Below are 26,951 nucleotides of genomic sequence, written 5' to 3'. Positions count from 1 at the left end.
CAGCGATCACATTCCTTTTGGTCAGGTCGGCAACGGCACCAAGGCGGTGCGGTGCCGTGGCGGGGGGTAGAGAGAGCTAACTTTGAGGAAGGAAGAACTTCTTCCAGAAATGGCTCGGTGGCGAATGCCAGCAGGTCAGGTGTCTCCTGTCAAACAGCCGCAGCGAGGCGGCTCTCAGTTCACAGTTGTGTCCTTCCTGCAGGGTCCCGGAAGCAACCACGCATCCAAGGGTCATGCCGCTGTGATTATCTCTGGGTTTGCTGGCCTACTTTCAATAAAAAGACAAGGCTCCACATGGTTTTCTTCCAGGCAGGACAGCGACAGAGACGGGGCGTGTTTGAACACGACTGCTGCAGCCAGTCTCATCAGTCAAGCAGGCCTCATTTTTCGGCACAACAAAAAGTGGCATTGAGGAGCAAAACAGCTGGAGAATTTCCTCGGAAGGCTGAATTTCACAAGAGCCGGGCAACGTCAAATGACTCGGTTGTGGTCCAGAAACGAGATGAAAATACGTCGGATGAGCAGAGAGAAATGTCCGTATGGGAAGACGAGCAGTTCACACAGTGACAGCTGCATCAGGCTAAATAAATGAGATGATCATGGGGAAGTTCATTTATTTCAATGATTTAATTTTAAAAAGTTACACTTAAGTTAAAAAGATCCATTACCAATAGGGTCAGGCATTTCATTCTGTTAATTGGATCATCGTGGCTGTTAGCGCACTAAAACACAAAATTCGGATTCTCAGAAAATTACATAAGAGCAATCAAGATGATTTTTTGACATTGTTGCGTTATGACTGTGTTTTAACTAGCATTGTCAATCTATTGAAACATGTAATTGTGATTAATCACGCACTAGCAACATGATTAATCACTATGCCTAACTTCGTGAGCTCAAAATAAAAATATGCATGCAGTTATAGGAATGGTGGCCTGGGCAAGCCCCACCTTCTGCTCACTACAACCAATTAAAATGCAAGAAATTATCTGTTTTTTTTTTTGTTTCAGATAATTTCAGGACTCAGCAGCAACTAAGGGAAACTTACACCACAATGCATGGTATCAAATTTGTTCAAAGGGCAACTGACAAATATTTAATGTTTTAGTTCTTGGGTGCCCAGACCCTTTGTGATGATGCCCTGGACAAACTACCCATAACTGGCCCTGTTCTCCAATTTTTTTTAATTGTCTCAAACCAAACGTGTCAGAAGATTATCAGTTTTCTACGTTTTTATATTCAGGCAGGTTCAAAGGAAATCGTTTTTGTTCTAAATGTTTTAGTTTAGTAATGTCCCTCTCTATTAATTTCCTAGGAAACTGAGCGATGAGGCGACAGTAGCTCTTCCTCATCCAGCTGAGCGACTGCAGTAAATGCATGTGAAACTTTGAGCTCATAGATGTGAAAATGTGGGCTAGCGAAGCAACACAAGACAGATGAGAAATGTTCAACTTTAATTGTTGTCTAAAATATGATTGCTTCTTTTCTGTGTTGTTTCAAGTCAGACTTTGTGTGATTTTGAAAAGGGAGAAGAGGACATTTTCTTTTTTTAAAAAACATTTGTGCTATTGTGATACTGGAAATTTGTACTCATAGTTACTGTAACCCATCAAGCTGTGTGTGTGTGTGTGTGTGTGTGTGTGTGTGTGTGTGTGTGTGTGTGTGTGTGTGTGTGTGTGTGTGTGCGTGTGCGCGCGTGTGTGTCTGGGCACTCACCCACACAGTACGTTTTGAGCACCACATGACCTCATGCAAGCCCACAGCGTGATTCCTATTAAGCCTTATCAGATGCTGGCAGATAAAGTTGAAGACATTTGATCAAACTTTGCATTTGTCACACAGACTGCTGGTTGCAAATGGCCAAAAGATCCAAAGGCAAAGGTTTTTTTGTTTTTTTTTCTCGCTTGTTTTGTGTTAGATGTCAGCACAGCATTGGTTCACCGCTTGAGTTAAAGCCTTCTTATGCCAGAATAATTGGTTGATTTAGTAGAGTTGAGTGAGTTAACAAACCTGGAAGAAAAACTTATCAACTTTTACTACTTTTGGCTATCTATTGAAATGTATGTTAATTGCAATCCAACAAACTGTTGAGAGAAGCTTGAGGAAGAAATCCCTTATACTGACCAACTGTAACTTTTTAATATATTTTAGGAATTCAAAAATGTAAATGTAAAATATGTTCTTGCCACATTTTCTGACATTTAGCAAACAGAAATAAATTTGGCAATTCTAGCTAAACTAAAACAAGAAAGGTTTGGTCTAACCTAACTTCAAACAGTGAGAAAGAAAAAATGTGTTTGCATCTTTTTATACAGACACATGGTATGTGTCTGTATAAAAATACATATATGTAAATATCTGGTTTTAACTAGATCTACGTCTTGCAGAAAACCCCCCCAAAATATTCTAAATTTACTGTTGGTTCTTTTTTTCTAGACAAACTTTCAAGTGCTGATAGTGAACTAAAGTGAACTGAAACGAGGTTTGACTCGTTGAAATTTGAATCTTGTCCTCAGCCTGCAGGGCCTGGCAGTGAATGTTAAACTGGGATGAAAGATTTTACAGCAAATTGCTTCTTAACAGATTTATTTTAAGAACTCTGACGCCATTTTCTCTCTTTTCCAGTAAGCATGCAGGAGGAGTCTGACTTGTCTAAACTGGTCTCTAGGAAAAAGTGGGAGCTTGACTGATGTACATTTTTATTTAAATCAATATGTTTTGTTTTTCAACAAGCTCTTTTTTGATTTGCCAATTTTAGAATATGTAACAATTCTGACCTGGGAGTGAATTGGATGTTGGACACTGAACACTGACAATTACACACATGAGATAAAGCAAAGAACCAGTCAGCGTAGGTCCGTAACAGGGTTCCAGATGTTTGCTTTAAAAAGGAAAGATGTAGAATTTCCTAAGTTTTTGAGTCATCTTTTCTATTTTATTGCTCAAAAAACATTTTTATACCAACAGAAAACATTTTAACTATTTAACCAAGGTTAGTAGGCCATGCCCACTTTTGAGTAAAAACTTTCTGGATATTTTTGATGTTCCACTTTCTATACATTTTAAGATGAAAGCAAAACATTCATGTTCAAATCCATTGAAAATGGTCTTAATTGCTCATTGAAAAATAATTTAATCCCAACAAATGACAAAGAACCTCTCCATCTCCATCATTTTTGTCTAATGACTTACTGAAAAGAAGCACCAGCCTTCCTCACAACTTTGTGGGATGATACTATAATGTTGCCAAGTACTAAATGTTTTCCCTCTCTTGCTATTAACTTTCACTTTTCATTAACATAGAAAACATACCTGGTTCATCCGTTTCTTATTTGTGTTTCTGCTCATCTTCTCAACCCGCAGTCGGTGTTGGCAGATGGCTGCTCATTCAGTGCCAGGTCCTGGTTCTGCTGGAGGTTTCTTCTTGTTAAAGATTTTCCTCACAGCTGTCGCTATGCGCTCTTCTAATGCAAACAGTTCGGCTTCCCTAAATAGAAACATTTTAGCTAATTTAAATAGTAAATCAAACTTGATGCACTGTTTGACAATTCAACTGGAATGTCTGTATGATCGTGCTGAACTGAATTAAATTGAATTATTTTCATGGTTATTTTTTATCTCTGTCATCCATTTACAATTTATCTACTACATCTCCTACTAAATACAGGAAAGAGATTATATACCAAATTCCTAAAATAATGAATCAATGAATAAACGCTTTGTACTCAGTGAATTATACAGCATGTCCACTCTGCTGTAAAACTGAAACTGTTATTTTTGAGTTAGTGTTTAATTAACAAAATGTGTTTTTAAGAAGATGACCAGGTTTGTATTGTGGCTGTGCTGCTGTGTTAAGAGTTTTTCGTAGTCGAAAGATACGGTTCTTTAAGTTTAGTTGAACCAAGTGATCCGGAACTCAAGAACAAAATCACAGCAAGCGGATTTTCTTCCGGGACGTATTTCAATGAAGGACCATTTCCGTTTCCTGTTCAGTTGTCAACACAAGCACAAGCTCCACGCGCATACTCTTGAGAGCAAGATGGTAAGGCAGCATGAGTCTGCCGTGTGTTGACAGCAGCCGCGGTTAGAAAGACGGAGAACTGATGTTTGGTTTGGTTGTTTCTGTGTTCCTCAGCCGAAGGCCCAGAAGAGCAAAGCTGCAGACAAAGTCGTCCATCCGTTCAGCAGGAAAGCTGCTTACCTGAACCGGGAGGAGGTCCGCCTGAAGCGGAAGGAGAGGTCAGTCCATGAGAACCAGAACCAGCGCTGCTCCCGGCTGTTTGGACCGCTTTAGGCTAATTGTCGATTCTTTAATGTTACAGGATGAAGAGTGAAAAAGCAACACGCCTGAGCAACATAGGCGAGTTTGTGGTTCTATTTATAATAAAAAATAACTGGTAATAGTAATAATCATTGTTGTTATGAAGTTAGAGGCTTGTAAGCTCATGGTTCTGCTTGTTATAAATCACAGGTGAGAAGCTGCTGTGGTTTCAGAGTCAACTGGATCCAAACAAGACGAACTACACCAAAAGAGAGGCCTGTGAGGTTGTTGAAAGGTACCAGACCCGTTTCTGCTGGCTCTTCCCAGACGTTTAATTCAATTCAGAAACACTTAATTGATCCCAAAGGGAAATTAAATGTTGTTGTAACTCATTCATTCCAAATTCTTCAAAGACTTAATTGTAGATGGTTATTAACAGATATTGTGTGTCTATTGCGAGATAGTTATTGATTTCTTGTCCAACCATTTATAACTGATATATCTGGATAATTAGTTCAAGACTTTGGAGAACCTTCCATGATTTAAATGTGTCCAAGTTCGAAGGATTTCTATGATCTCTGAATGTTGAGCTTAAATCAGAGCAGCAGAACCAACGTTACCAGCACTGCCTGAGTTCATCAGTTCTGCTTTCCTCTTGTCCCTCAGCTGTTATTATTAGGACTGATTGTTTGTCTGGAATGTTCAGGTACCTCCACAGATTCGACTCGGAGCTCGAGCAGATCGAGTTGGTGAACGGGATCAAGGGTCGTCAGGGTCGTCTCCACGGCGCCAGAGAAGCGGCCATCAAACAGAGCGTAGAGCGAGAGCGGGCGCAGTTTGAGGGCACTGGGTTGGGTGAGTCACTGCCGGAAACACAAAGCAGCTGTGCACATTGATATTTCCAGTCAGATTCCATCTTTCCCTGTTGTTTTTATTTTGTTTGTTTGTTTTTCAGAGATCCCAGACATCATCAACACCAAGCATCTGAAATCATTCAGGTCAGATTTTGAGACACACTAATTAGACCTAACTGATCCATTCCAAGTCCAGTTTTGATTTGGGGGATCATAATGAAACACGCAGTCATGTCCTAGACCAGTGTTTCTCAACCCTGGTCCTCACCACCCCCCTGCTCTGCATGTTTTGTTGTGCCTCTATTGCAGAACAGCCGATTCAAATGATTGCATGACCATCGAGTACTGCAGAAGCCTGTTAATCACCCAGAGATACAAGTCAGGTGTGTGGCCGAAGGGAAACACCTAAAACATGCAGGAAGGGGGGCGGTGAGAACCAGGGTTGAGAAACACTGTCCTAGACTCAACCCATCTGACCCAAACTCGTACCATCACAAAAGAGGACATTGATCAGGTACAACCTGAGCTACCACAAACTGTCCACAATGAAACAAGCTTAATATCAGAGGGTGTCACCCAAAAAACAAATAACTCCTGCTAAATAAATACATTCAAGCTGCAACTGTTCACATCGGCAAGCCAAATGTCTGCTGGTGAGAAGTTTTACAGTCAGATGAGGAAAATATCAACCTTTTGGCCTCAATAGCTGCATTTTCATCGACCATTTAATTGCACAATTTGACATTTCGAAAATAAATTTGCGTAATAGAAATACGGATACGGCAATTTTGAAAAGATGTTTGTCACTGAAGCTTTGGTGCTAGGAGGTGGGTTTCTTTTTTTGGGGGGCTGTATTGAAATTTGTTTCTCGCAAAACTGTAGTGGAAACACTTTTTTTGTGTCACATGATCAACAATCAGATGTTGCCACTGGCGTTAACACTGAAGAAGACGACAGGAAGTAGTTGGAGGATGATGGCGTGGCACGATTTATAATGACTCATCACGTAAAGAAATGTATCCACATGTCATTTTAATTATGTTTGTTCAATGGAAACACCATAATTGCGATTTTTTTTTCGACATTAGTGGGATATTGACAAAGCTTTGCGCACATTTGTAATGGAAATGCAGCTGGTGACCAGATGAATATTTGGAGATATGACATTTTGAATTTCAACCTGTCACGATGATAAATTTTACTGGACGATAAATCGCCTCAATAATTCTTGCAATTAACGATGGCACTGTTTTGAGACCAAATTCGAGTGACGTATTGATAAAGGTATAATTGTTTACCTTCTCGAAGACCAATAAACTTTAATTTTGTAAAGAGCACTTAGCACTGGAACTGGATATTTTAAATGTTCAAAATAAAACCATAAACAATAAATAAAACGGGGGAAAAAAAACACTTGGAGTTCAGTGAATATTCTATATACTGACTATTCTACCTAATGTATTATCTATTTATATTGATAATTTGTCTATTGAAATATATATTGGTTTATTGTCCAGCCCTAAGTGTATATATTCAAGGCTTAATGTGTAATTTTGCTTAATCCATATAATCTGATAAAATTCACAACCTTTGTTCCTAGTAACGGCATGCTTTAAAAAAAATAAAGTACAAAACATGTTGAAAATACAGAGATTTTTTTATAACATGTTTCTCAGGTATAGAATTTTTTTATTTTTATTTTCTTCAGAGATTGGACTGGAGATCTGAAGAAACTTCCAAACATAAAAATGCGAAAAGTTTCAAGCAAAGTTTTGGACACAAAGACTGAGATGGAGGAAAAAGAGGAGGTGCAGCATGATGATGATGATGATGATGATGAAGATGAAGAGGAGGCACTGGATGACAACATGGAGATGCCCGAGTATCACTAACACTCACCTCAGTCTGACTGGATCACGCTGCTCTGCCACGACTGTCCACAAGATGGTGCTAGATCTTCAGATTCAGCCACCCAAACCTTTTCCGTTTGATGATTCAATAACAGCAGCAGCTTTTTTTATGTTCTACATTCATCGTTTATTGCACAGACAAAAAAAAAGAAAAGGTTTTGCATGTAACCCACAGCGTCTCCAATCAGACCTATGAACGGACTGTGGATTGAAGACATAAATACGCTCTGACCCCTGAACTGTAACCTGTGACACTGGAAATCACATCTGTAGAAAATTTGAGAAAATTAAACATTCATCCCTTTTTAAGGTTTAGACAGACACGGCTGCAGTCTAACGAAAAAACACCAACAGATGGCAACTGTAAAACCTCTAATCATTGACATTGAAATCACTGACCTGCAGAGTAAGAACCACAAACAAACAACGACAAAACTGTCCTAATACATTTTCAAAGGTCACATATTTAGATCCACACTGGAATTAAGACTAAATGCTTTAATAATTACAAGTCTTTGGTGTCTGAAGACCTGATTGTCCCAGAGTGTTTGAAGTCGCCCAGTGGACAGAGTCTCATATGAACTGCTCTGTGGAGCTCTGGGTTTTATTTAGTAGTGTCAGATAAAAGGGAGGATGAATCAAAACTCATCCAGAACTTTATTTTGTATTTGTATATCAAATAAAATTCTGTTAAATTGAAGGAATTTTGTTGCTGTAATGACAGAATGTTAAATATCTGCAAAAGTCCTGATTTTCTACATCTCCACAGCTCTTCACACACTGATGGTGGGGAGCTAGCTTGTAGCCACTGCTACCCTGGGGCAGTTTGGCAGAAGGGATTTTTAGGGGCATGAATACTTCTGCAATGTAGACAAAACCAGTTAGTGGGTCTGATCGTGTAAATGTGACGTTTAGAGGTTTCTAATAGTGCAGGCTGAGAGGATTTCAACTAATGTACGTCATTGTCTGCTGGATATTTCGACATATAAGTGTTTCATATCAGTCTATTGATAATTACTGATTACTTTTTTGTTTTATATATCTAAAATCCTGCCAAACTGGTGGCGTGACCGTTCCTGTTTTATCCAGTTTTCTCTCCATGCTGTTTTTTATTTTTAAGAATTTATTGGGCACTGTGGCAAAAACTGACACTGCTGCTGCTCAAGTTACTGAACAGGTTGTTGCTAGGTAACCAATGAGTGAGTGAATCAGTTGACGCCACTAGCCTTCAGTCTGGGCTTTCTCCCAACGCTGAATTTCCTCCAGTAGATTTTCCACCAGGCCAATCAGAAACAAGGAGGAGTCCACAACGATGACGCTGATTTTCTGCACTGTTTTACCAATGGCAGCGTTGGAAGTGAACGAAGTCGATCACAGTGTGTTTTGGTCTCTCTTCCAAATATTGAATTACCATTAACAGCCATCTTGTTTAGCTCGGCACTTCTCTCTTTGCAGTGGAGGACGATTGTTTACAGTGAAGACAATTTTCAATTTAAAACTTCACCTGAGTCCATGCCTCCAGGAAGCAATTGTTTCTCAACAGCTGAGAATCTAGAGTCTCTGTACGAAGCAAACGATGTAGAACAAGGACCTGGTTGTTGCCTGGCCACCTGATGCCAGCAACTTTGCTTTGCTAGCCTTGAGCGGCTAAACCTTTGCCTACATCTTCCAGAATGCTGTGCAGTTCAGTGAATATTCTCAATATTGAATTTTCTAACAGCTGCATTATCCATTGATATTGATCATGTGTTTATGGTGTTATATATTGTCCGGTATATGTGGGATGTGTGAAGCTTTATATTTGAACTCAGATTTCAGTTTGCTAGATGTATTTGAAGCACTCTGGTTGAACCCATCCTCAGGAGTTTTCAACTACATCATTTCTATCAGTGCAGGTTTAGAAAGTGCATACTATAACATGGCATCAGCAAGCCATTAGACCACGTCTTTCCTCTTCAGTCCCCTTCTTATTGTCTCTCTTTTCTTACCGACCTCTTGCGTTTTGTCCCTCCACATCATGCCAGCTGTCCTGGACGGGATCAGTACTTAGACTCATCTGCTGCATCTCAAAGACCAGTTATCTCTGCAGCTGAGTAGAATGTACCACCTGAGTCTTGAATCACGCCTTGCTCTCTCTCCTGCCTCTCTGAACAGAGCAGAGCGTGGTCCGGCACGCAGCAGGAGCGGTCAGACGGGGTTTGGGTCCGGCGCCACTGCAGCCTCCACGGACAAGTCCGAGTCCATGTCCTGAGCCGGAGCCAGAGCCGGAGCGACGGGAACCTCCACAGCTTCATGCTTCCCGTTGGACAGGGCGCCGGGCCGGGCCTGAGGAGGGTGGTGCAGGTTCTTCTCCGGGCAGTTCTGCACCGTGATGATGCGGTTGAAGGCCTTGAGGCGGCGCCACAGCTGCAGGTAGACTTTGCACTGGATGTACATGAAGATGAGGCCGCCCGTGAAGCCGATGGCCACTACTATCAGCTTGGTCCAGAAGGGCCACTCCAGTACACCTGAGGAGACAGAAAATCCCCCCAGTCCACAGTCAGCCGGGCTGCAAGGGGAGCGCTGGAGAACGGGGGGAGTGTGTGTACGCAGAGCTGCTTACCCTGAGCTGAATAGTACTTGAGAAGAGAAAATCTCCGTAACTCGTCTGCAATCAAGAGCGGGAGTAATTTCTCTGTTTGTCTGAAGCTATGATTGAAAGCTGCAGTATGCAACTTTCATAAAAATATATATGCATATGTATTATTTTTACATATTTGTTGAAACTGTCAATATGTTGTGACAGTATGGTGTGAGACATACATAAAATCAAGTTCCTCAGCTTTCTCCCAGTGCCAACTTGAAACAACTAATCAGAGCCCAGAAGTAGGTCTTATTGCTGCCAATCAAGCCTACATGCATGCTGCTCAATCTCCGTCTCTCCGTCTGCTGCCATATAGCTTCTCCCCACCAGCAGAGCCCATTGTGAATGCTAAGGCTAGTTAGCATGGCCACCGATTTAGCGGCAGGTTCATGAGGTGACTGACTGTGATAAGACCCTCCCCTTAGCTCTGATTGGTTGTTTTTGGTTGGAAATGCTGCATTCTTTTAGTTAGCAGTAGCAGCTCAGGGAGAAGGTGGAGAAGCTACATTTTTTCACAAATTATATCTTGTCTCATATTATACTGTGACATAGTGATAGTTTTACCATTTGTTTCTTTATAAAAGTTACATACTGTAGCTTTAAAGTCATTTTTAAATAGATAAGCTCTGTTTAATACACTGCATCTATGTTTTATGCATCTAAAATATGACGACAGCACACAACACTTCAACACAACAAAGTACTGGGAGTCTTGTTTTTGCTTTCAATGTGAAAAACAAGATGGAGTCAAACAGACTGAACTTCTGTGGTGTTACTTTCATCAACCTGGTACAGGATAGCCAAATTCAGAAAAGGCTGCGATAGAGAGGATCTAAAACTTAACCTTTTTGTTAACGTTTCCACAAACTGTTCTTCGTTTCTCAAAATAAAACTAAACGACACTCCCTGCCTGCTGAATTCATTTCAGTTGAATTCAGCAGGACTTCATCTGCTCCGATCCTGTGAAACAGTTGCAGTTCCTTTTAACAAATACCAGATGGTGCTGCGCAATATTTCTAGAAAGGACTGAACTGTGAACATTTCTGTGTTCACAGTTCCGAATGTTTTAACCCGTTTGGAGCCTAATTGGTCGAAAGATCTTAGACCAACATCAGTCCTCAACTCCTTCTGAACAGATATTTGCGGAGGTGTAACTTTATCAAACGTTTTCTCTAATCTACAAATGATCAAAAACAGCTACCCAAATCTTTTAACAGATGGTGCTAAAAGTTCTCTAACAACATCTGACAAGGTCTTGGCGTAATAATGTCTGGCTGATAATCAAGATTGAGTGCAACTAGTATTTTGTGCATAAAATGATTAATTCGACAGCACTTGTTAGATTGACCAATATTCTTGTAAAAGGAGAACATCAAAGGAATTCGAGGAAGACATAAAAAATAGAATTTTCCTCAGATTCTTCCAAGATAATCAGTTCAAACCGCTGTACTTAATAAAACTAATCAGTGTACCCCGGCAGGAAGAATATGTGAAAACCATTAAATAGAAATGGCTGGAACAACCGTATCGCTGGCAACAGTAGCTGCTTTTTCATTGATCATTTAATTGCACAGTTTGAGATTTTGAAAATACATTTGCTCAAGGGAAACACACTGATTTCGAAAAAAACTTGTTTTTCGTCAAAGGTTTTCATGAGGTGGTTTTCAGCTATATTGAAATCAGTTTATCTAGAAAAACTGCAATAGACACTTTATTTGTATCACACGAGTTAAATGATTAAAAACTGGATGTTGCCACTGGTGAAAACCACGAAGAAGATGACAGGAAGTATGAGGATGATGACACAGCATGTTTTAAATGACTTATTGTGTGAGCAAACCTATTCGCGTGTGACTTTAATTGCGTTTCCTATTTAATGGGAACACCACAATTGTGTCTTTTCGACATCAGCGGAAGATAGACAAAGTTTTGTGCATATTTGTAATGAGAAAGAAGCTAGTGAAGCTAGCCAGCTGGTTTGTGCTGCTCTTTCTCCTCCAGGAATGATTAAACAACAAAGTCCAAAACCACTAGAGTCATACGGAAACATCTAGAAGCTGAATGAGTGCCGACATGTTTGTGCTTTAACCCCCACACATCCTGAACGTCCTCATTGACGGACTCAAGCAGCACCTTGCGATGACTTGCAGCTGTTATTGACTTTTAAAAACTGGTTACAGGTTTGACCACATTAGTGGAAAACTCCTACACCCTTGACATAAGTGAAACCATCCTCTCGTCCTCAACTTTTCCTTCCACAGACAGGAGGAGAAATCTAACACCCCAACCAGTTTGAAAGCTGCTGCGTTCTCGCAGTCAGGTGGTTGGGAGTGTTTGTGGTTAATTTTAGTCAGTGAGGAAGTTAAAAGCTTTCTGTTGCCTTTCTGATTATCACGAAAGTCTGAATCTTGACTTTTGAGTTTATTTTTTCAACAGAACAGCAATTCTCCATCTCTTGCAGTTTCCCTTCATTTGGATTTTCAAACAATATATTTTTCCAAAATTATTATTCAATTTCAACTTTCTCACAAACCTTTAAGTAAATCAACAGGATTGAAATGAGCTCAGTTAATGCAATTTCATTTTCAAAATGTAACCGTTATTCTAATATCTAATTATTCTATACATCTTTCTGTGTTTGGCTGTAAGAAGGGTCTCATTTTGATTAAACAACAAAATGTCAGCTGCTTTTCAGGGTTAAGCACGCTTAAAAAGTTATTTTTTAAAAATTTCAGGCCTGGAAAAAAATGATTTAATTGAGTTTGAAACACACAGGAGGTTTCTTCTTTAACTATTCAGAAAATAGACAGAATTGACACCTGACCTTGTGAGAGACACAATCTGCCTTGAGGAAATCTCTTCTAAACTCTTGATGCATCCTAGAAAATTCTCAGTTTTTACACTTTTGTCCAGGTTGTACAGAATAATGTTTCAAAGGACCACCACCACAGGAGTTTCTCAGTACCAGTAAAAAACTGCTTTTATATAGTTAAAGAATGGATAGATGTGTCCAAACTTTACTGGCACTACAAACTAATCACCACAATCACAATTTTTACTAAATTAGAAAAAAAAGAGCAATGACTCATGAACAACATCTTTAAAGTCAGACAGGTGAAAAGATTGAAGGTGCCCTGTGATGTTTCCTCATGACGACAGTAAGTTATCCAAAAGTTCCCCCAACCTAAACTGACTTTAAACTGTACGTAAATAAATATGAAGAACAGAAGCAGAAAAGTAAATATTAAGAAGGACGTTAATCCACACACACAGCTGCGAAAACAACGGCACTCTCTTGTCAGCATTTAAATAAATCGACCTAAAACTATGATTGGCATAAATGAAGGTTAAAGGTCATGAAATCAATATATTTCATTTGTATAGCGCTTTTCTAAGTACTCAAAGACACTTAGTCATATTTTTACCTCATTTTAATTTCGAAGTTTAAGATAAATAATTGCACTTCAATGTCAAAATGCATATAAACATGTTTGGAGTATATTGATAGATACATTATTTAGGTTAGCTAGATCAGCCAATATCTAAATGCCTTGCTGCTGAAATATGCTATACAAATAAAATTTTATTTAATTTGATCTAGACTTTTTAAAAGTCAGTTTAAAAAGACTGAGACTTTTTAGACTCTCAGTCTTACGACTGAGAGTTTTTAGGGGCAAATTGTCAGTGGACAGATTTAGATATTTTAGAGCTGGGAGGGAGGACATAATGCATCATAATGCAGTCCTGAAAATTAACTTGTTAATGGAAACACGGCAATTTCAAGATAAAAATTTATTTTTTGATTTTTAAAAAAGTATTTTTGCTCTAAAAACAGTTTTTGAGCCATATCACATTTTCACAGCTGCATGTTTAAATTAGATCAGAAACTAACAAAAAATAAATAAATCTGGGTCAGAACATCTCCACATGAGCGACTCAGAGAAGAATTGCGTCTTTTCTTTATATTTTGCTTCTAAGGCACCAAACTTTCTCCTAATCAGTTTGAAGTTTGGCTGCCTTTTCACTGAGTTTTAGTTCAGTATCAATGGAAAATTAAGAAAATAGACAAGAGTGAAAAAAAGTAGACAACCTGAATCTTTCATGTATTTAATAAATAAACAGCTGATAAACGAGCTGAGAGATGAATTATCCTGCATTTGATCTGTACGACACATTTCATGAGCTAAAACTTTGCCTGGTTGATGCTTAAGGACGACCTTCAGAATGTCAAGTTGTGTAATCTTTACTATTTCTCAAAAATTAAACTCCAGAAAAGGAAACTGATTTATTTGCTTTTAGACTGCTGATGACAAAGTTCTTAACTAAACTTTCTCTTTGCCAAGAATGCCGACAGTTCAAGAGTTCATCCCTTGAATCTCGGAGGCGTTTGATATCTGGGTGGTTCCAAGACAACTATAAAGAAACGACTCCAAATATTTGTAGTGTTATTCATCTATTATTTTTGTATTTTTTTAAAATGAGGAATGTGAGGGAAACAGCACAGGGTCCTGCTGAGGGTTTGTGTTTCAGGCTGATGGGAGCGTACTGACCGTTCTTCCCCAGTCGGATCTCGTCCGTGGTTCTCTTGACCAGAATGTAGACAGACCACAACATACACACTATAGCTATGAAGTGAAACAAAACCGAACAGAAGATCTTCCTCCTCTCGCTCTTCGTCATGTGCAGCTTCTCCCACTGGAACACAGACAGACAAACAGACAGAGACACAGACAGAGACACAGACAGAGACACAGTGAGAGAGGTTCCACTTAGAACTAAAATATTAGATCAGTGATGTGATGGAGTGAAATACAAATACTTCATTACTGTACTTATGTACATTGTTTGTGTATCTGTATGCAGGTTTCATCGTGACTTTTCCTCCATTACATTTTACATTAAATATCAGTACTTTCTCTTCCACTATATTGTACTGCGTTACATTATTTGTAATGTAACGCAAAACATATTGTAGATGGGACCATATTGAGTGTTTTTTAATTGTTTATTAGTTTTAAAGTAAAAAGTGATTTATTCAAGTTAGCCGATTCAAAAAAAAAAAAACAACAATAAATAAACCAAAAAACAAAAACAACTTCCCAGTCCAAGTTTTGAAATTGGTATCAAGAAATTTAAATATTGTCTGCTATAACATACTGTATTTCTGTGAATTGACAACAAACTGGAGGAGAAGTGTCAGTAGAAATGATTAAAACAAGTTTTACTTGAACCACATCGGTTTCCTTTGTTTTAAATAAAAACATTCAGATATAATCATTCTTCTTTCTTATTTAGCGTAATGGCATTTAACTCTGCAGGTCGTCCCTGAAATTATGATGCACAGAATCACAAATCCAAGTGTGAATTATATAACGAAGATTAAACACAATGAAAATATTCATTGTTCGTTAAAATGCAACAACACTCTTGATGTATTAAAGGAAAAATACATACAGCAGGCACTCTTAATGATTTAAAACGGTTGCATTACACTACAAAAACAAAATATTAAGTATTTTTGGTGTAGTTTCTAGAGTAAATAGCTCAATACACTTAGAATAAGACAAAACTAACTTACAAGTAATTTTTCAGAAAGACATAGGAGCTTGTTTTAAGTCCATAATTCTTTAACATTGGTGAGAAATGATCTGTTCTATTAGCAGATTATTTCACTTATAGCACAAGATTTTTCTTATGTTATAAGTAAAATAATCTGCCAAAGGAACCTGAACCTTTTCATCAATATTAAGGAATTACTGACTTAGAACAAGCTCTTAAATCTTGCTGAAAAGTTACTTAGAAGTTAGTTTCATTTTCTTTCAAATGTACTCAGATATTTGCACTAGAAACTAGAACTAGACCAAAAATACTTGGTAGGATTTTTGTGTTTGCAGTGCAGGAAATACATATAACAAGTACCACTACTTTCAATACTTCAGGTATTTTTAACAGCATGAACTCACTTACTTTTACTCAAGTAAAAAGCACATTTTTGTCCATTTATCTGTACTTTTACTTAAGCTCAGTGTTTGGGTATTCAGTGGTCAGAGCAGAGTTCCCAGGAGGCTCGGTGAGTGTGTTTGAGCTCACCTTGCTCAGAGGTTTGAGCTTGGTTTCCATGATGAAGTCGAACTTGCAGAGCTCACAGCATCGTGTGTCGGACGACTTGATCCACTGGTTGAGGCAGCCCTGGTGAACGAAGCTCAGGCTGCCGGTGCAGCGGCAGGGCGTGATCAGCGGACAGTCCTCATCTCCCTCACAGTGGCAGATCCTACGCAGAAACACACATTACACACACACACGCACACACACACACACACACACACACATCATGAAAGGGATCCACAAGGCCCTTCAAAAGTGTTCATGTCCCTGAACTGCTTCACATTTTGTCAACTTACAACAGATTGATGAAGTGTTTGATGAATAATGCATTTCTTTTTTTTTTTGACAGACCAACAAAAAATATGAAATAAAAGGCAAATGAAGCATGCTTTAACATTTTTAACCAATAAAAAGAAAAATGTCCACCAGCCGGTTGTTCTTTATGGAGGGTATCTTTTAAAAGGCAGCTTTCACAGCTTTGAACTTTGACTAGGACATTCTAGCGTATCAAAGCGTCATCTGAATCCATGGTGCTCTAGCTCTCCCTGATTGTCCAGCCTGAGGTTGAACATCTGACCCAGCATCAAGTCTTTTGTGGTTCATTTTGTCCAGACCTGCCCTATACTCAGCTCCTTCCATCACCATCAGCATGATGCTGCCACCACCTTGTTTCACTGGGGCTAGGGTATGTTCAGGGAGATGTGCAGCCTAGTTTTTTTTTTTTCCAATAAATCTCAGATGTGTAGATGAATATGAGCACAGTTTGAATAAATGTCTGTAGGTTTTGAGCTGTGGAGCTCTGCAGCTCCTCCAGAGCCACTGTTACTTTGTTACATAAAATAAAGCAGTTTTATGAGAACATCAGGAATGAAGGTGAATGATGTTGGGGGGGAGTGAATACTTTTAACAAGCAGCTGTTCAGTGTTTTTGTACAGCCGTCGGTGTGTCGGTCTGCCTCTAAGTCTCTTCCTGTTCACACACTAACCTGCAGACCTCCAGCTCAGAGTCGTCTGAACCGGGTCCGGCTGCGCCCCCGTGACCCTCCCCGGCCCCGCAGTGGTTCTGGGGGATTGGCACCGACATGTCCCCGTCTCCTGACCCCCTCTCCTGGTATCGCTTGGTGATCAGTTGCTCGCCGTCCTCTGCCAGCGAGGAGCTGTCTCTGGAGCTCCGGGACCGGCAGCTCTTCTTCTCCCCCTCTCTGCTTTGGGACCTTCGATTCTGGGAGACGGGGCTCTTCGCCGAGCCCCTGGTGCTGTGTCGCTTCTTGAGACCACCGCTGTCCTCCACCAGGGGCTGGTTCTCCTTCTCTTCGTCCGAGTTCACTGACTGCAGCTCCATGGCCTCCCCCTTGTCCTGCCCCGCTCTGCGGCCGCCTGCGGCGTCCCTCTCCCGGCTGCTGACGCTGCGGCGCCGCGCTCGTCGGGCTTTCTCTTTGCTCCAGCTGCGGGCTTCCCGCCAAGCCTCGTCTTCGGTGGAGGACTCGGACTGCGGCGCGCCGGAGCGCCTGAGGCGGGGAGGAAGCTCCTTGCGGTTTCTGACGGTGCGCTCCCGCTTCTCGCCCAGCTCACTGCGGTCGGAGCTGAGGCTGCGGTCACTCTGCTCCTGTTTGCCGCTCAGGTCCACGCAGTCGAAGGTAGAGCAGCTGCTCCTCTTACGGCGGTGCCGTCTCTTCTTCTTCTGGGCCTGGGCCGACGAGCTCAGGGCTGTGCTGGTGACCGTCATGGCAGAGGGATTGGGTTTGTGCTTGCTGGGTTTGCGGGACTCAGAAATATCATCTAAGCGGGTCGGCTGGCCAGAGCTAAGCACACAAACACACAGATGAAGATGGACATGAACAAACATGAAAATAGCAGATGGAACAGAAATGGGGGGGAAAGTTATGAATTGAATGTGCAAAAAAGAAAAAAAAAGCATGGCAAAGAGCACTGAAGGAAACAAGAAATAAAATATTCAGCAGATTTTGGGGAAATGAATGATTTTGATGTTGGCACTCGATAAAATGTTTTTTTTTTTACTGATTTCAAGTGGTTACTGTATGATGTTTTTATGATGTAAGGCACTTTGAACTGCCTTGTTGCTGAAATGTGCTAAACAAATACACTTGATTGACTGATGTGCATCTGTTGAATTTCTGCCTTAAATCAAAACAGAGGAAACCATATTTCTTGTGAATAATTAGAATGAAAATATTAGCAGCCTCTCCTCCTGCATGTTCGGATCGTTGCTGCCCTACAGTGCGTCAGAAACTTGTTGCCCCTTTAATTTTTTCTCATTTATCAAATTACAGCCACAAACCTCAATTCATTTCACTGGGATTTTATGTGACAAAGCAAAAGAGGAAGCAAGAGGAAGCAAAATAGAGGGTTATTACAAATAACTATCTGATGAGAAAAGAACAAAATAAAGACAAAACTAACTTGCAAGTAACTTTTCAGCAAAATATGACTTTGTTTTAAGTCAATAATTTCTTAATAGCGATTAAAACACTAGTTCCACAGGCAGATTATTTCACTTATTATATGGGGAAAATGTCTTGTTATAAGTTAAACAAATCTGCCAGTGGTGAAAAACTTGTCCTTTTTGAAAATATTAGGGAATTACTGACTTAAAACAAGCTCCTATTTCTTGCTGAAAATTTACTTGTACGTTAGTTTTGTCTTAATTTAAGTGTATTAAGACAAAACTATGATCTTTGCACCAGAACCCAGATCAAAATACTTGGTAAGATCTGCAGTGCACTGAACAGATTCTATGTACATCTTGAAGAAAAGCATCCCCACAGCATGATGCCGCCACCACCATGGATTACTTTGATGACGTTGTGTTGAGCCAAATGCTCTGTTGGAGCCTTGAGTTCTCAGTTTGAGGCTGGTTGTCCAACTAATGTTCAGATTTATACTGAGGTGAAATCAAACACACACGGATGTCCTATGTGATTGCTGAATTTTATGCAACTGAATGCAAGTCACATTTTTCAGCTTTCACTGTTTTTTTGCAAAACCTATTTTTCCTGCCGTTTCACATCCTTACACCGCTTTGTGTTGGTCTGTCACATGAAATCCAGCAAAAATATATCGAATGGAAAGGAAATGCTAAAAGATTTTAATAGCGCTGCAAAAAAAAAAAAAAAAAAAAAAACTGTAGATATAACAAGTGCAAGTCAGACAAAAAGAAAAAGTTGTACTATTCACTTATAACATCAAAAGTATAACCAATTCATTTATTTCTGGGTTCAAGCAGAAAAAATGAGCATCATGGATAAATAAGCATCTGAAAATGTTGATTTGGGGAGAAAACTTTATGCAACAAAACTTTATTGTAGGTATGGCAATACAAACCAAACCACTGAACGAGAAAAATTCAGTTTTATGTAAAAAAAAGAAAAAAAAGACATCTTTATTTATTCCATCCACCACCATTCTTCAAAGAAAATGTAAAAAAAAAAAAGATTGTTGCAAATAAAACCTGATGTTCCTGCAGAAATGTTTGTCTTCTGTTCTGATAGCTGATGACATGTTGTCACAGTCTTTCCATATTCACTTTTTGATAACAAATGCTAATATCCTGAGCTGTTCCTGGGCGGGATGCATATTGTTCCTTCGCTACACGTATCCAACAGCAGTAGAACTTACACGCTAAAACCCAGAAGGAGAATCTCTGATATGGATAGTGAATCATTATGAAGTGAGAAGAGGATGGGACATAAAGGTTCAAGCACACACACATTTCCTGTTTCCCCCAAAAGCACCACAAACTATCACCACAACAAGCTCTTGTTTTCCTTTTCCTCATTCCATACCGATCCCGACTCCATATTAAATAATAACTGCGTTTATTTGTGCATTTTCAGATGCAGAGCCCTTCCTTCCTCTGCAGTAGCACCAACCAGAGAGCCGTCCGTCTTACCTGCAGATGTCCTGAGCAGACGGGGTTGTTGATGCTCTTGAAGCTGTGTTGCTGACCTGAAAGGAATAAGAATAAAAATAAAGAATTTATTTTATGCTTATTTTCTTCTCCAACAACAGTCTGTCAGGTATTATCATTCTAAATTCATATTATCAATGCACCAAAAATATTATATTTATGATTATTTCATGACTTTACTACCACTCTTTTCATAACACTTATCCAAACTGGCTGGTTTCCAGGTACAGACCCAACCCTTAAGCATGCTCAACATTGTCACTTGTTAAGCATGGTGGTGGTAGCATCATGCTGAGGGTCTGGTTCTTTGACACAGAGAGGGTTTCAAAAAAAGGGAATGATGTCATAAAAAAAGTTAAGACTAAATTAAATGAAAACACAGATAAAAGCTGGCAAACAGTGAACTTCTGAAATGACTCCAATCTTAACTTATCATAAATTTGTGAGCTGTGCTTAAAAATCCAGGTCCAGTCCAGGAATCCAGTCAGTTTAAAGGGCCGGTACCGATTCTGACAGGAAGAGGGGTAACATGTATAGCCAGGGTGTTGCTGTTGGCAACAACATGCCTGAGGTCGCAGTGCATCGACCTCTTATGACTACGGGATTGTTTACGTATGTGGCCTGTGTGCATACTTGAGCCTGTGTGAATGAACTATAATTTAAGACTTGCTCAGTCTGTGCTTGTATTTAACATGTGACTGTTTTTTCACTCATTTTGTACCACATCATGACAAGATGCTTTTTGTCTTAGGCAGCAGAAAATGTTACAACCTAAAACCTCTTTCCAGCAGATAAAAATGTCTCTAAATAACAGGAATAATTAGATCTAAACCTGAAAGACTCACTGTTGCCATTTTAAAAGACTAGCAGAGTCTGACTCACTGGAAGAAAATTACAAAAGGATGGAGGAGGCGACTCGGTGTTCTTCAGCTGTTTTATATTTTATATAACACCTTTGGATTTGTGACATTGTGTCACAGAGATGTTAGTAGCTTCTTTCGAATTTGATATAAAAAATTAATTATTAAAGAACACAAAGTGTTTCCTTAGAGAGCCATTCAGCATAGTCTGCTGGAATATTAGCCGACGTCAGATGGTGCCTTGACACAGGCAGGTAGACATTAGTGATGGACCATCTGAATCCAGGCTTCGAAGCGTGTACCGAGTAAAAAGGGGGCGTGTCCAATGAAGCCCCGCTTCTAGGCTTGTGTCATCTTGCTGAAAACCACGTGACTGGCAACAAACTAGGCCTCGCATTGCCTGGGTCACGTGACTGCTTCATTTTGCGTGTCGGTTTCCAAAATAAAAGCGCTATGAGCCGTGCTGCATCATGGGTTGTTGTCCATTTGGTCGAGCATCAGGAGCATATTTATCTTCAGTGGCCAAAAAAATGAACATTGACCAACATATTTGATGTGTATTGATGATGGTACTCATCAAAATGTAATGTTTGTTACTGCTTTTATCAATTATAGATTATGTTTTTTTAAAGCTATATTTTTGTGATTTTATGATGTAAATCTCTTTGAACTGCATTGTTGCTGAAATGTGCTACACAAATAAACTTAAATGATTGTCGTCTGAAATGGAGCCAGCAAGAGGAAAATCTCTGACATCTGGGAATACTTTGAGATTATCCTCACAATAAAATTATTTTTAGATGACAATAATTAACCCTCCACCTCCCAATTTCTCACCTTCTGCAAAGTTCCACTATTATTTGTAGTCTGATTGGCAAAGATATATCAGTCTTTCACAGCAGAAACTGATTTAATCCTGTTGCAGAACTAAAATTCAACATGTAGCCAAATATAAGGGATCAGAGTCAATTAGAAATCCAAGAAAAAGTGAACATCCCAACAGGCACTGGACTCCGAAGACACTAAAACATCAAATGTCTTTATTGTCAAATCCGTCTATGACATAAAAGAAAACCCAACACATCCACTGACGTTCAACATAAACCAGGATTAGATTTGCTCCAAATAATTTTAATAATTAAAACATATGGCAATTACATATGGTTTCATTGATTCTCCTGTTAATAAATATTAGTTTGATGAAAACTTTGTGACAATATTGCATTTAGTAATTTTTGAAAGTATGATCCAACTGAGTGACAAGGCTGTTACAGTTTCACCAGCAGATGTCACTAGTGAGCAATGAATGAAGCATCGAGTAATGAATCTTTTTGCAAAGCAAAGGGCTGGAAAGCTTCATTGCTTCATGAGGCTTCATTTGCCCATCACTAGTAGACATTATGACGTCTTTAGCTGATAAGGTTTTATTATTTGCACATTTATTACCTTGGAAATGTTGCTGGACCGACTGCCAGAGCGCCCAGGAGCTTTCCTTCCCTGCAAAGAAGGCAAAGGTAACTCTGAGTCACTAGGAAACATAAAACAATATTGTTTCTCATAATGTTGCTGGCCCAGACGGAGCTTGACTCATACGGTTCCAGAATGGAAACAATTACCATCAATTCTAAACTATCCAGAGAATAAGTGATGTTTTCTACGGAAGCCGGGAAAGACTTTTTTCCCCCGTGGCTTATGTTAATTACCCATTTTTTAAAATAACGAGTTGATTTCCCAAATGTTTTTTTTTTCCAGATAAGTTAATTTCCAGATGGTTTTTCTCTATACAACGAGCAAACTTCCCATTGTCTCAAGATCTGTTAATTTTCCGACGGTTTTCTAGATATAACGGGTTGTTTTTCCTGTTTTAGTTTTCTTGAGATAGTGAATTAACCAGGCCTAAGTTCCAAATCTTCACCTGGAGATATATATATATATATACTGTACGAAGTTCTTTTAATGTCCTGTGAGTAAATATATTTGCCCATTTCTCCACAACAACAGGAACTTTTCAATTTACCGTCTACAATCTAAAACAGTCTATTAAAAAGATTGTTTCATCGAATTAAACTAAAGAAAACATGCTAACTGCAACGGCGGGAGTCAAATTACCGTAATAACCCAATATTTGCTGGAAAGCGCCAGGTCTCCCCTTTCAGAAACCGTTGGAATTTTTCAGACAGCGCAAAGTGTCTGAAAAACGCTTTGGCTTGGAAAAACAAACACACACACACACACACCCCAATGAGCAAAAGATGAATGGTGTGTGTGTTAAATGTAATTTCATCCGTCTGCCGTTGTGCCAGGCATTTGAAGGATAACTCGTCATCAGAAAAAAATATGCGGAGTCATCCGCTCTGGGCTTCATGCCTGTAAGCATATTAATTGCAAACCAGAAGACGAAACTCCACCTGATTTTATCACCAAAACAAACTTTAACCTTGAACACCAGTTTGATTAGAAGCATGAAATCAAAATGTGTGAACCATTAGCATGACCCAGCAAACAAGATCCTCTTACAGTAATTACTCCCAAAAAATTTCTCCCAAAGTGGATAAAAAACAAACTAATGTTCAATCCGACCGCCTTTTCGCACCTCCTGTTTCTGCGGTGCTGCCTGATCCTGCTGTATTCACAGTTTTAAAGTCCAACGTCAGAGGTCACATGTCCTCACAATTTCACCGTGATCCGCGCTAAAGCCACGAATCCTATTAGCCGTTTGTCCAGCTCCAGGGGCACCACGCTGTTCATCAGGGCGTTGCTATTTAAAGCCAACTTAAGGAAGTTTACCCAGAACAGCGATCGCTCAGACCTTGAACTACACCATCGCCTGATCAACCTCAGCTCTTCGCTGCAGGAGTTAACGGTTCAGGATTTAGGCAATTACTTTGACAGACTGGGTCTGCTCCGTGCTGGATCAGTAGAAAATATTTATAGCACTTAGCCACGGAGGAAAGTCAGGACACCCTCTGTTAGTTGTTTGGTTTTTAAACATATCCATGTTCTGGCTTTTAATGGGTTCAAAAACATAATCCACCCTACTCACCTGAGGCCAAAGGAGAGAAGTTTGAAAAATCATTTTCCATTTCCAATAACAGCAAAATAAATGTATAAAAAATATAAGTCTAAAGAAACGTTAGCTACCGCTATTTTGTCATCATAACTCCAAGAGCAGATTAGCTGAACAGAAATCACAAAGTTTGTGTCGAAAACTTTGCCCTCTCTGATTGGCTATTTTGAACAGCCAATCAGAGAGGGCATAATGAAGTGAGGTTTAGAGTCTAGTTAATCAGTGACATCATTGGAAAACACTTTCTGGATTTGTTCAGGTCATTTTTGTCTGAAATAAAATTTGAGTTAATGATGTGAAACATTTAAATCTGCAGTAAATAACTATATGTGTTTACATATTAATCACCATGTCATAGATAATCTGAAAAAAGAGGACCTCTACCTCTTCACAGCACTCCCACTGTCAACTAGAAGCAACCAACCAGAGCCCAGAGGCGGGTCTTTCATTTACTGAAATGGACTGAACTTATATAGCACTTTTCCAATCATTTTGACCACTTCAAAATGATTAGGTGGTTTTAAGTACTGCAGTACTTACTGCAGTGTGCACATTCACACTCACATTTATACACTGATACACAGTGCCTTAAGTGCCTTGCCCAGAGGCACATCAGGAAGCTGGAATTGAACCTACAACCTTCCAATCACAAGACAACTACTCTATCCATAGAGCCACAGTCGCCCCAGATTGGAGTCAATCATGCCTCCATTCTCCTTGGTCCCTGCTACGATACAACTTCTCCCCCTCAGCAGTCTACCATGAATGCTCAAGCTATTTAGCATAGCCACCAGTGACAGAAACGGTTGTCCTGTAACGGAGAGCTGTTTCTCTGCCATTAACACATTTAGCAGTACACAAGTGTGATTGACAGCACCAAGTCCCTCCTCCTGGCTCTGATTGTTTCATGGCCATTTTATCAGACAGCAATAACAGCACAGGGTGGAGGTGGAGGACACAGATGTTTTCACAGATGATCTGTCTCATACTGTCATGACGAAGTGATCGTTACTTACGTAAAAAAAAAAAAAAAAGAATCTAATAAAAGTTAAGTGCTGCAGTAAATCTGAAGTGTGATTGACAAAAGCCCATGAAGAATTGCATGACCTGCATTCAGGGGGGATGTAGTGTTTCCAAAACAACTGTGGGCTTCTGAGTACTTAGTCAGAACACAGTTCAGGGAATGAGTCACATCTACTCAGAAACAAACCACAGGCAGGAAGTAAACAGGTGATCGCCCCACATATTACCATATTACATCCCACACAGGGCTGTCTGTCATGTTGGCTTTGGAAAAATGTAAACTTTTCTTTAAAGGTTTTGTTGGCTCTAGTGGCCGTTATTTGTAAGAAGTTAAACAGCAAAGAGGGCAATGGGAGAGGGGGAAGACATGCGGCAAATGTTGCTTGACCAGGAATCAAACCTGCGACCACTGGCATGAGGACTAAGGCCTCAATACATGATATGGTCATGGTTTGTCCCTGCACCACCACAGCACCCCCAGAAAAAATTCAAACTTTACCTGACCGTTCTGACCTGGGTCAGAAACAAGCACATTAGCATAGCGCTAGCGGTAGAAACGATTTGTGGTCATTTCCCAAAGTTGACATTTTTCTGACCCAGGTCAGAACCTCAGCAGGTAGATCTGCTGAGGTTTGTGTGATTTCAGGGGCATTTCCGCTGACTTTATAGCTCTAATACACATACACATCTGAAATTATATTCATAACTGATAGCATGTTATCGACCACTCTAGAAACAGAGCTAATCAGATCAACACCTTTTTTTTAAAAAACCAAACTGATGGAAAAATTCACAACAACTTGAGGTTTTTCTACAGAATGAAAACCAACAAGATAATGACGACATGATTAAAAACATTATTGTTGAGCCTTTTGTGGCAGAAAAAATATATATCTTTAGTAGAAAAAAACCCATATTGCTTTAAAAATGACAGAATAAAAGTTGCAGTTTTTTGTGTAAGAGCTTTTCTAGAACAAATTTACCTACAATTCATGAACTTTGATGGATTAAATCAGAGAAAAAACTAATAGCAAATTGGTGTTTTGAAAGTTTCCTATGGGTGGCTACGGCAACGTATATCAATCAGCGAAAATCACTGAAACAAACAGGACACATGTTCTAAGCTGATCAAGGGACTTTCTGATAGCCAGCCGCCTTTGAACCAGCCGTCCTGTTAGGAGTGAGAGCGAGCGTTGCCGTCAACCGACACATCCATGTGTAAGAGGTGTGCACCTCTATTGGTTCATCAGTTAGAGGTCACTTTGTCCTGATGAGTCAGAAGAAAAATTAACCTGTTTCTCCACTCAACCGCGACTCCTGAGACCTTTGTTCTAACTGTGATTTTCAGTTCGGTTCCACATTGGTGGAAATTTTCAACGCTTTCAAAGACGAAAGTATGACTTGTTGCTGTGGTTTACTGACAGAAGACTGGCTTCTGTTTCCTTCTGCACAACCAACCCACTAATAAAGTAATACATATCACAAGTTTTACCTACATATATAATACCAATTATAAATCATTTGTATTTAATCAGTTACAAATTGGATCAAAACTGGTCTTCCCATCCGGAAGAAAAGCCGCGATCAAATACTGAGAGGAACTTTGACGAAGTAAAAACAAGAGAAACTCACTCGCTGTAACAGATTAGTGTTGCAATGTGTTGCAAGTTTCCTTTTCAAAATGTAATATGTTTTTTCTGTTTTGCAGCTCTGATATATTTTGGACACAAAAGTATTAATATGCTTGCTCATTAGTCAGAATTATCATCCGCAAGAAAAGTCTAGAAAGGTTTACAACAGCATGAAACCAGAGTGGCCTCTGAGTGCTATGAGAAAGATCTGCTTCACGGGGTTTTGTTTCATAATCTGCACCTAATCGGACAATTATTCTGCACTACATACGGATTCTTTATTAAAACATAGTTTGAGATAATACCTGTTTGTAAAAAAATAAATAAATAACAGAAAAGGTTTTTACTGACATCTAAACAAGCACCAGCTTGGTTTAAATTTGTTTAGATGCCAGATCTAAACAATTTTAGATCTGGCATTTATGAAATGGCCAGTTATTAATTATTAGTATTATTATTATTACTATTTTAGAACTGTTGTACATTTACTGAGAGTAGTGTTAATCCCAGTGGGTGGTGTGACCAAACAGGAAACAGGAACCCCCTCAGCAATAAATCTAAGCGAAATGTGATGGTTTTGGGAAAGTCACACAAACCTAACTGCACACACATAATTAATGATACTGAAAAAAACACACACACACACACACACACACACACACACACACACACACACACACACACACACAC

At 39.5% G+C, this 26,951-nt stretch overlaps 2 protein-coding genes across 5 annotated transcripts in view; one reads left to right on the top strand and one right to left on the bottom strand.

Annotated features, from left to right (window-relative positions):
- The first annotated feature begins 3,940 nt into the window (after positions 1-3,940).
- Positions 3,941-7,725, top strand: tma16 (translation machinery associated 16 homolog). The gene is made up of 7 exons (XM_008399758.1): positions 3,941-4,042; positions 4,136-4,239; positions 4,323-4,360; positions 4,472-4,556; positions 4,968-5,116; positions 5,217-5,259; positions 6,824-7,725. Exons 1-7 carry the CDS (start codon positions 3,965-3,967, stop codon positions 7,005-7,007), a joined length of 681 nt encoding a protein of 226 aa, XP_008397980.1. The 5' UTR covers positions 3,941-3,964; the 3' UTR covers positions 7,008-7,725.
- Positions 7,128-26,951, bottom strand: part of marchf1 (G patch domain-containing protein 8) — a 30,570-nt gene continuing 10,746 nt past the window's right edge. The window contains exons 1-8 of one of the 4 annotated variants that reach the window (XM_008399521.2): positions 23,584-23,696; positions 21,987-22,037; positions 19,663-19,718; positions 16,739-17,554; positions 15,739-15,919; positions 14,199-14,343; positions 9,628-9,672; positions 7,128-9,532 (exon numbers count right to left, since the gene is read on the bottom strand). In XM_008399521.2, coding sequence (XP_008397743.1) covers positions 9,213-9,532; positions 9,628-9,672; positions 14,199-14,343; positions 15,739-15,919; positions 16,739-17,554; positions 19,663-19,718; positions 21,987-22,037; positions 23,584-23,616 — 1,647 coding nt within the window. In that variant the 5' untranslated portion in view covers positions 23,617-23,696 and the 3' untranslated portion in view covers positions 7,128-9,212. Of the gene's footprint in view, positions 9,533-9,627; positions 9,673-14,198; positions 14,344-15,738; positions 15,920-16,738; positions 17,555-19,662; positions 19,719-21,986; positions 22,038-23,133; positions 23,265-23,583; positions 23,697-26,951 lie in introns of those variants that run through there. The other 3 variants (XM_008399604.2, XM_008399352.2, XM_008399440.2) reach the window with 3 other exon arrangements.

This window comes from Poecilia reticulata, linkage group LG1 (genome assembly GCF_000633615.1).
Source record: "Poecilia reticulata strain Guanapo linkage group LG1, Guppy_female_1.0+MT, whole genome shotgun sequence".
NCBI classification, from domain to species: Eukaryota; Metazoa; Chordata; class Actinopteri; order Cyprinodontiformes; family Poeciliidae; genus Poecilia; species Poecilia reticulata.
This window is presented reverse-complemented; position numbering and strand designations above follow the sequence as displayed.

Coding starts and splice junctions, on each gene's coding strand:
- tma16 (XM_008399758.1), top strand. CDS start 3,965: ATGAAGGACCATTTCCGTTTCCTGTTCAGTTGTCAACACAAGCACAAG. Junction 4,043..4,135: donor ATACTCTTGAGAGCAAGATG/GTAAGGCAGCAT, acceptor TGTGTTCCTCAG/CCGAAGGCCCAGAAGAGCAA. Junction 4,240..4,322: donor CGCCTGAAGCGGAAGGAGAG/GTCAGTCCATGA, acceptor TTAATGTTACAG/GATGAAGAGTGAAAAAGCAA.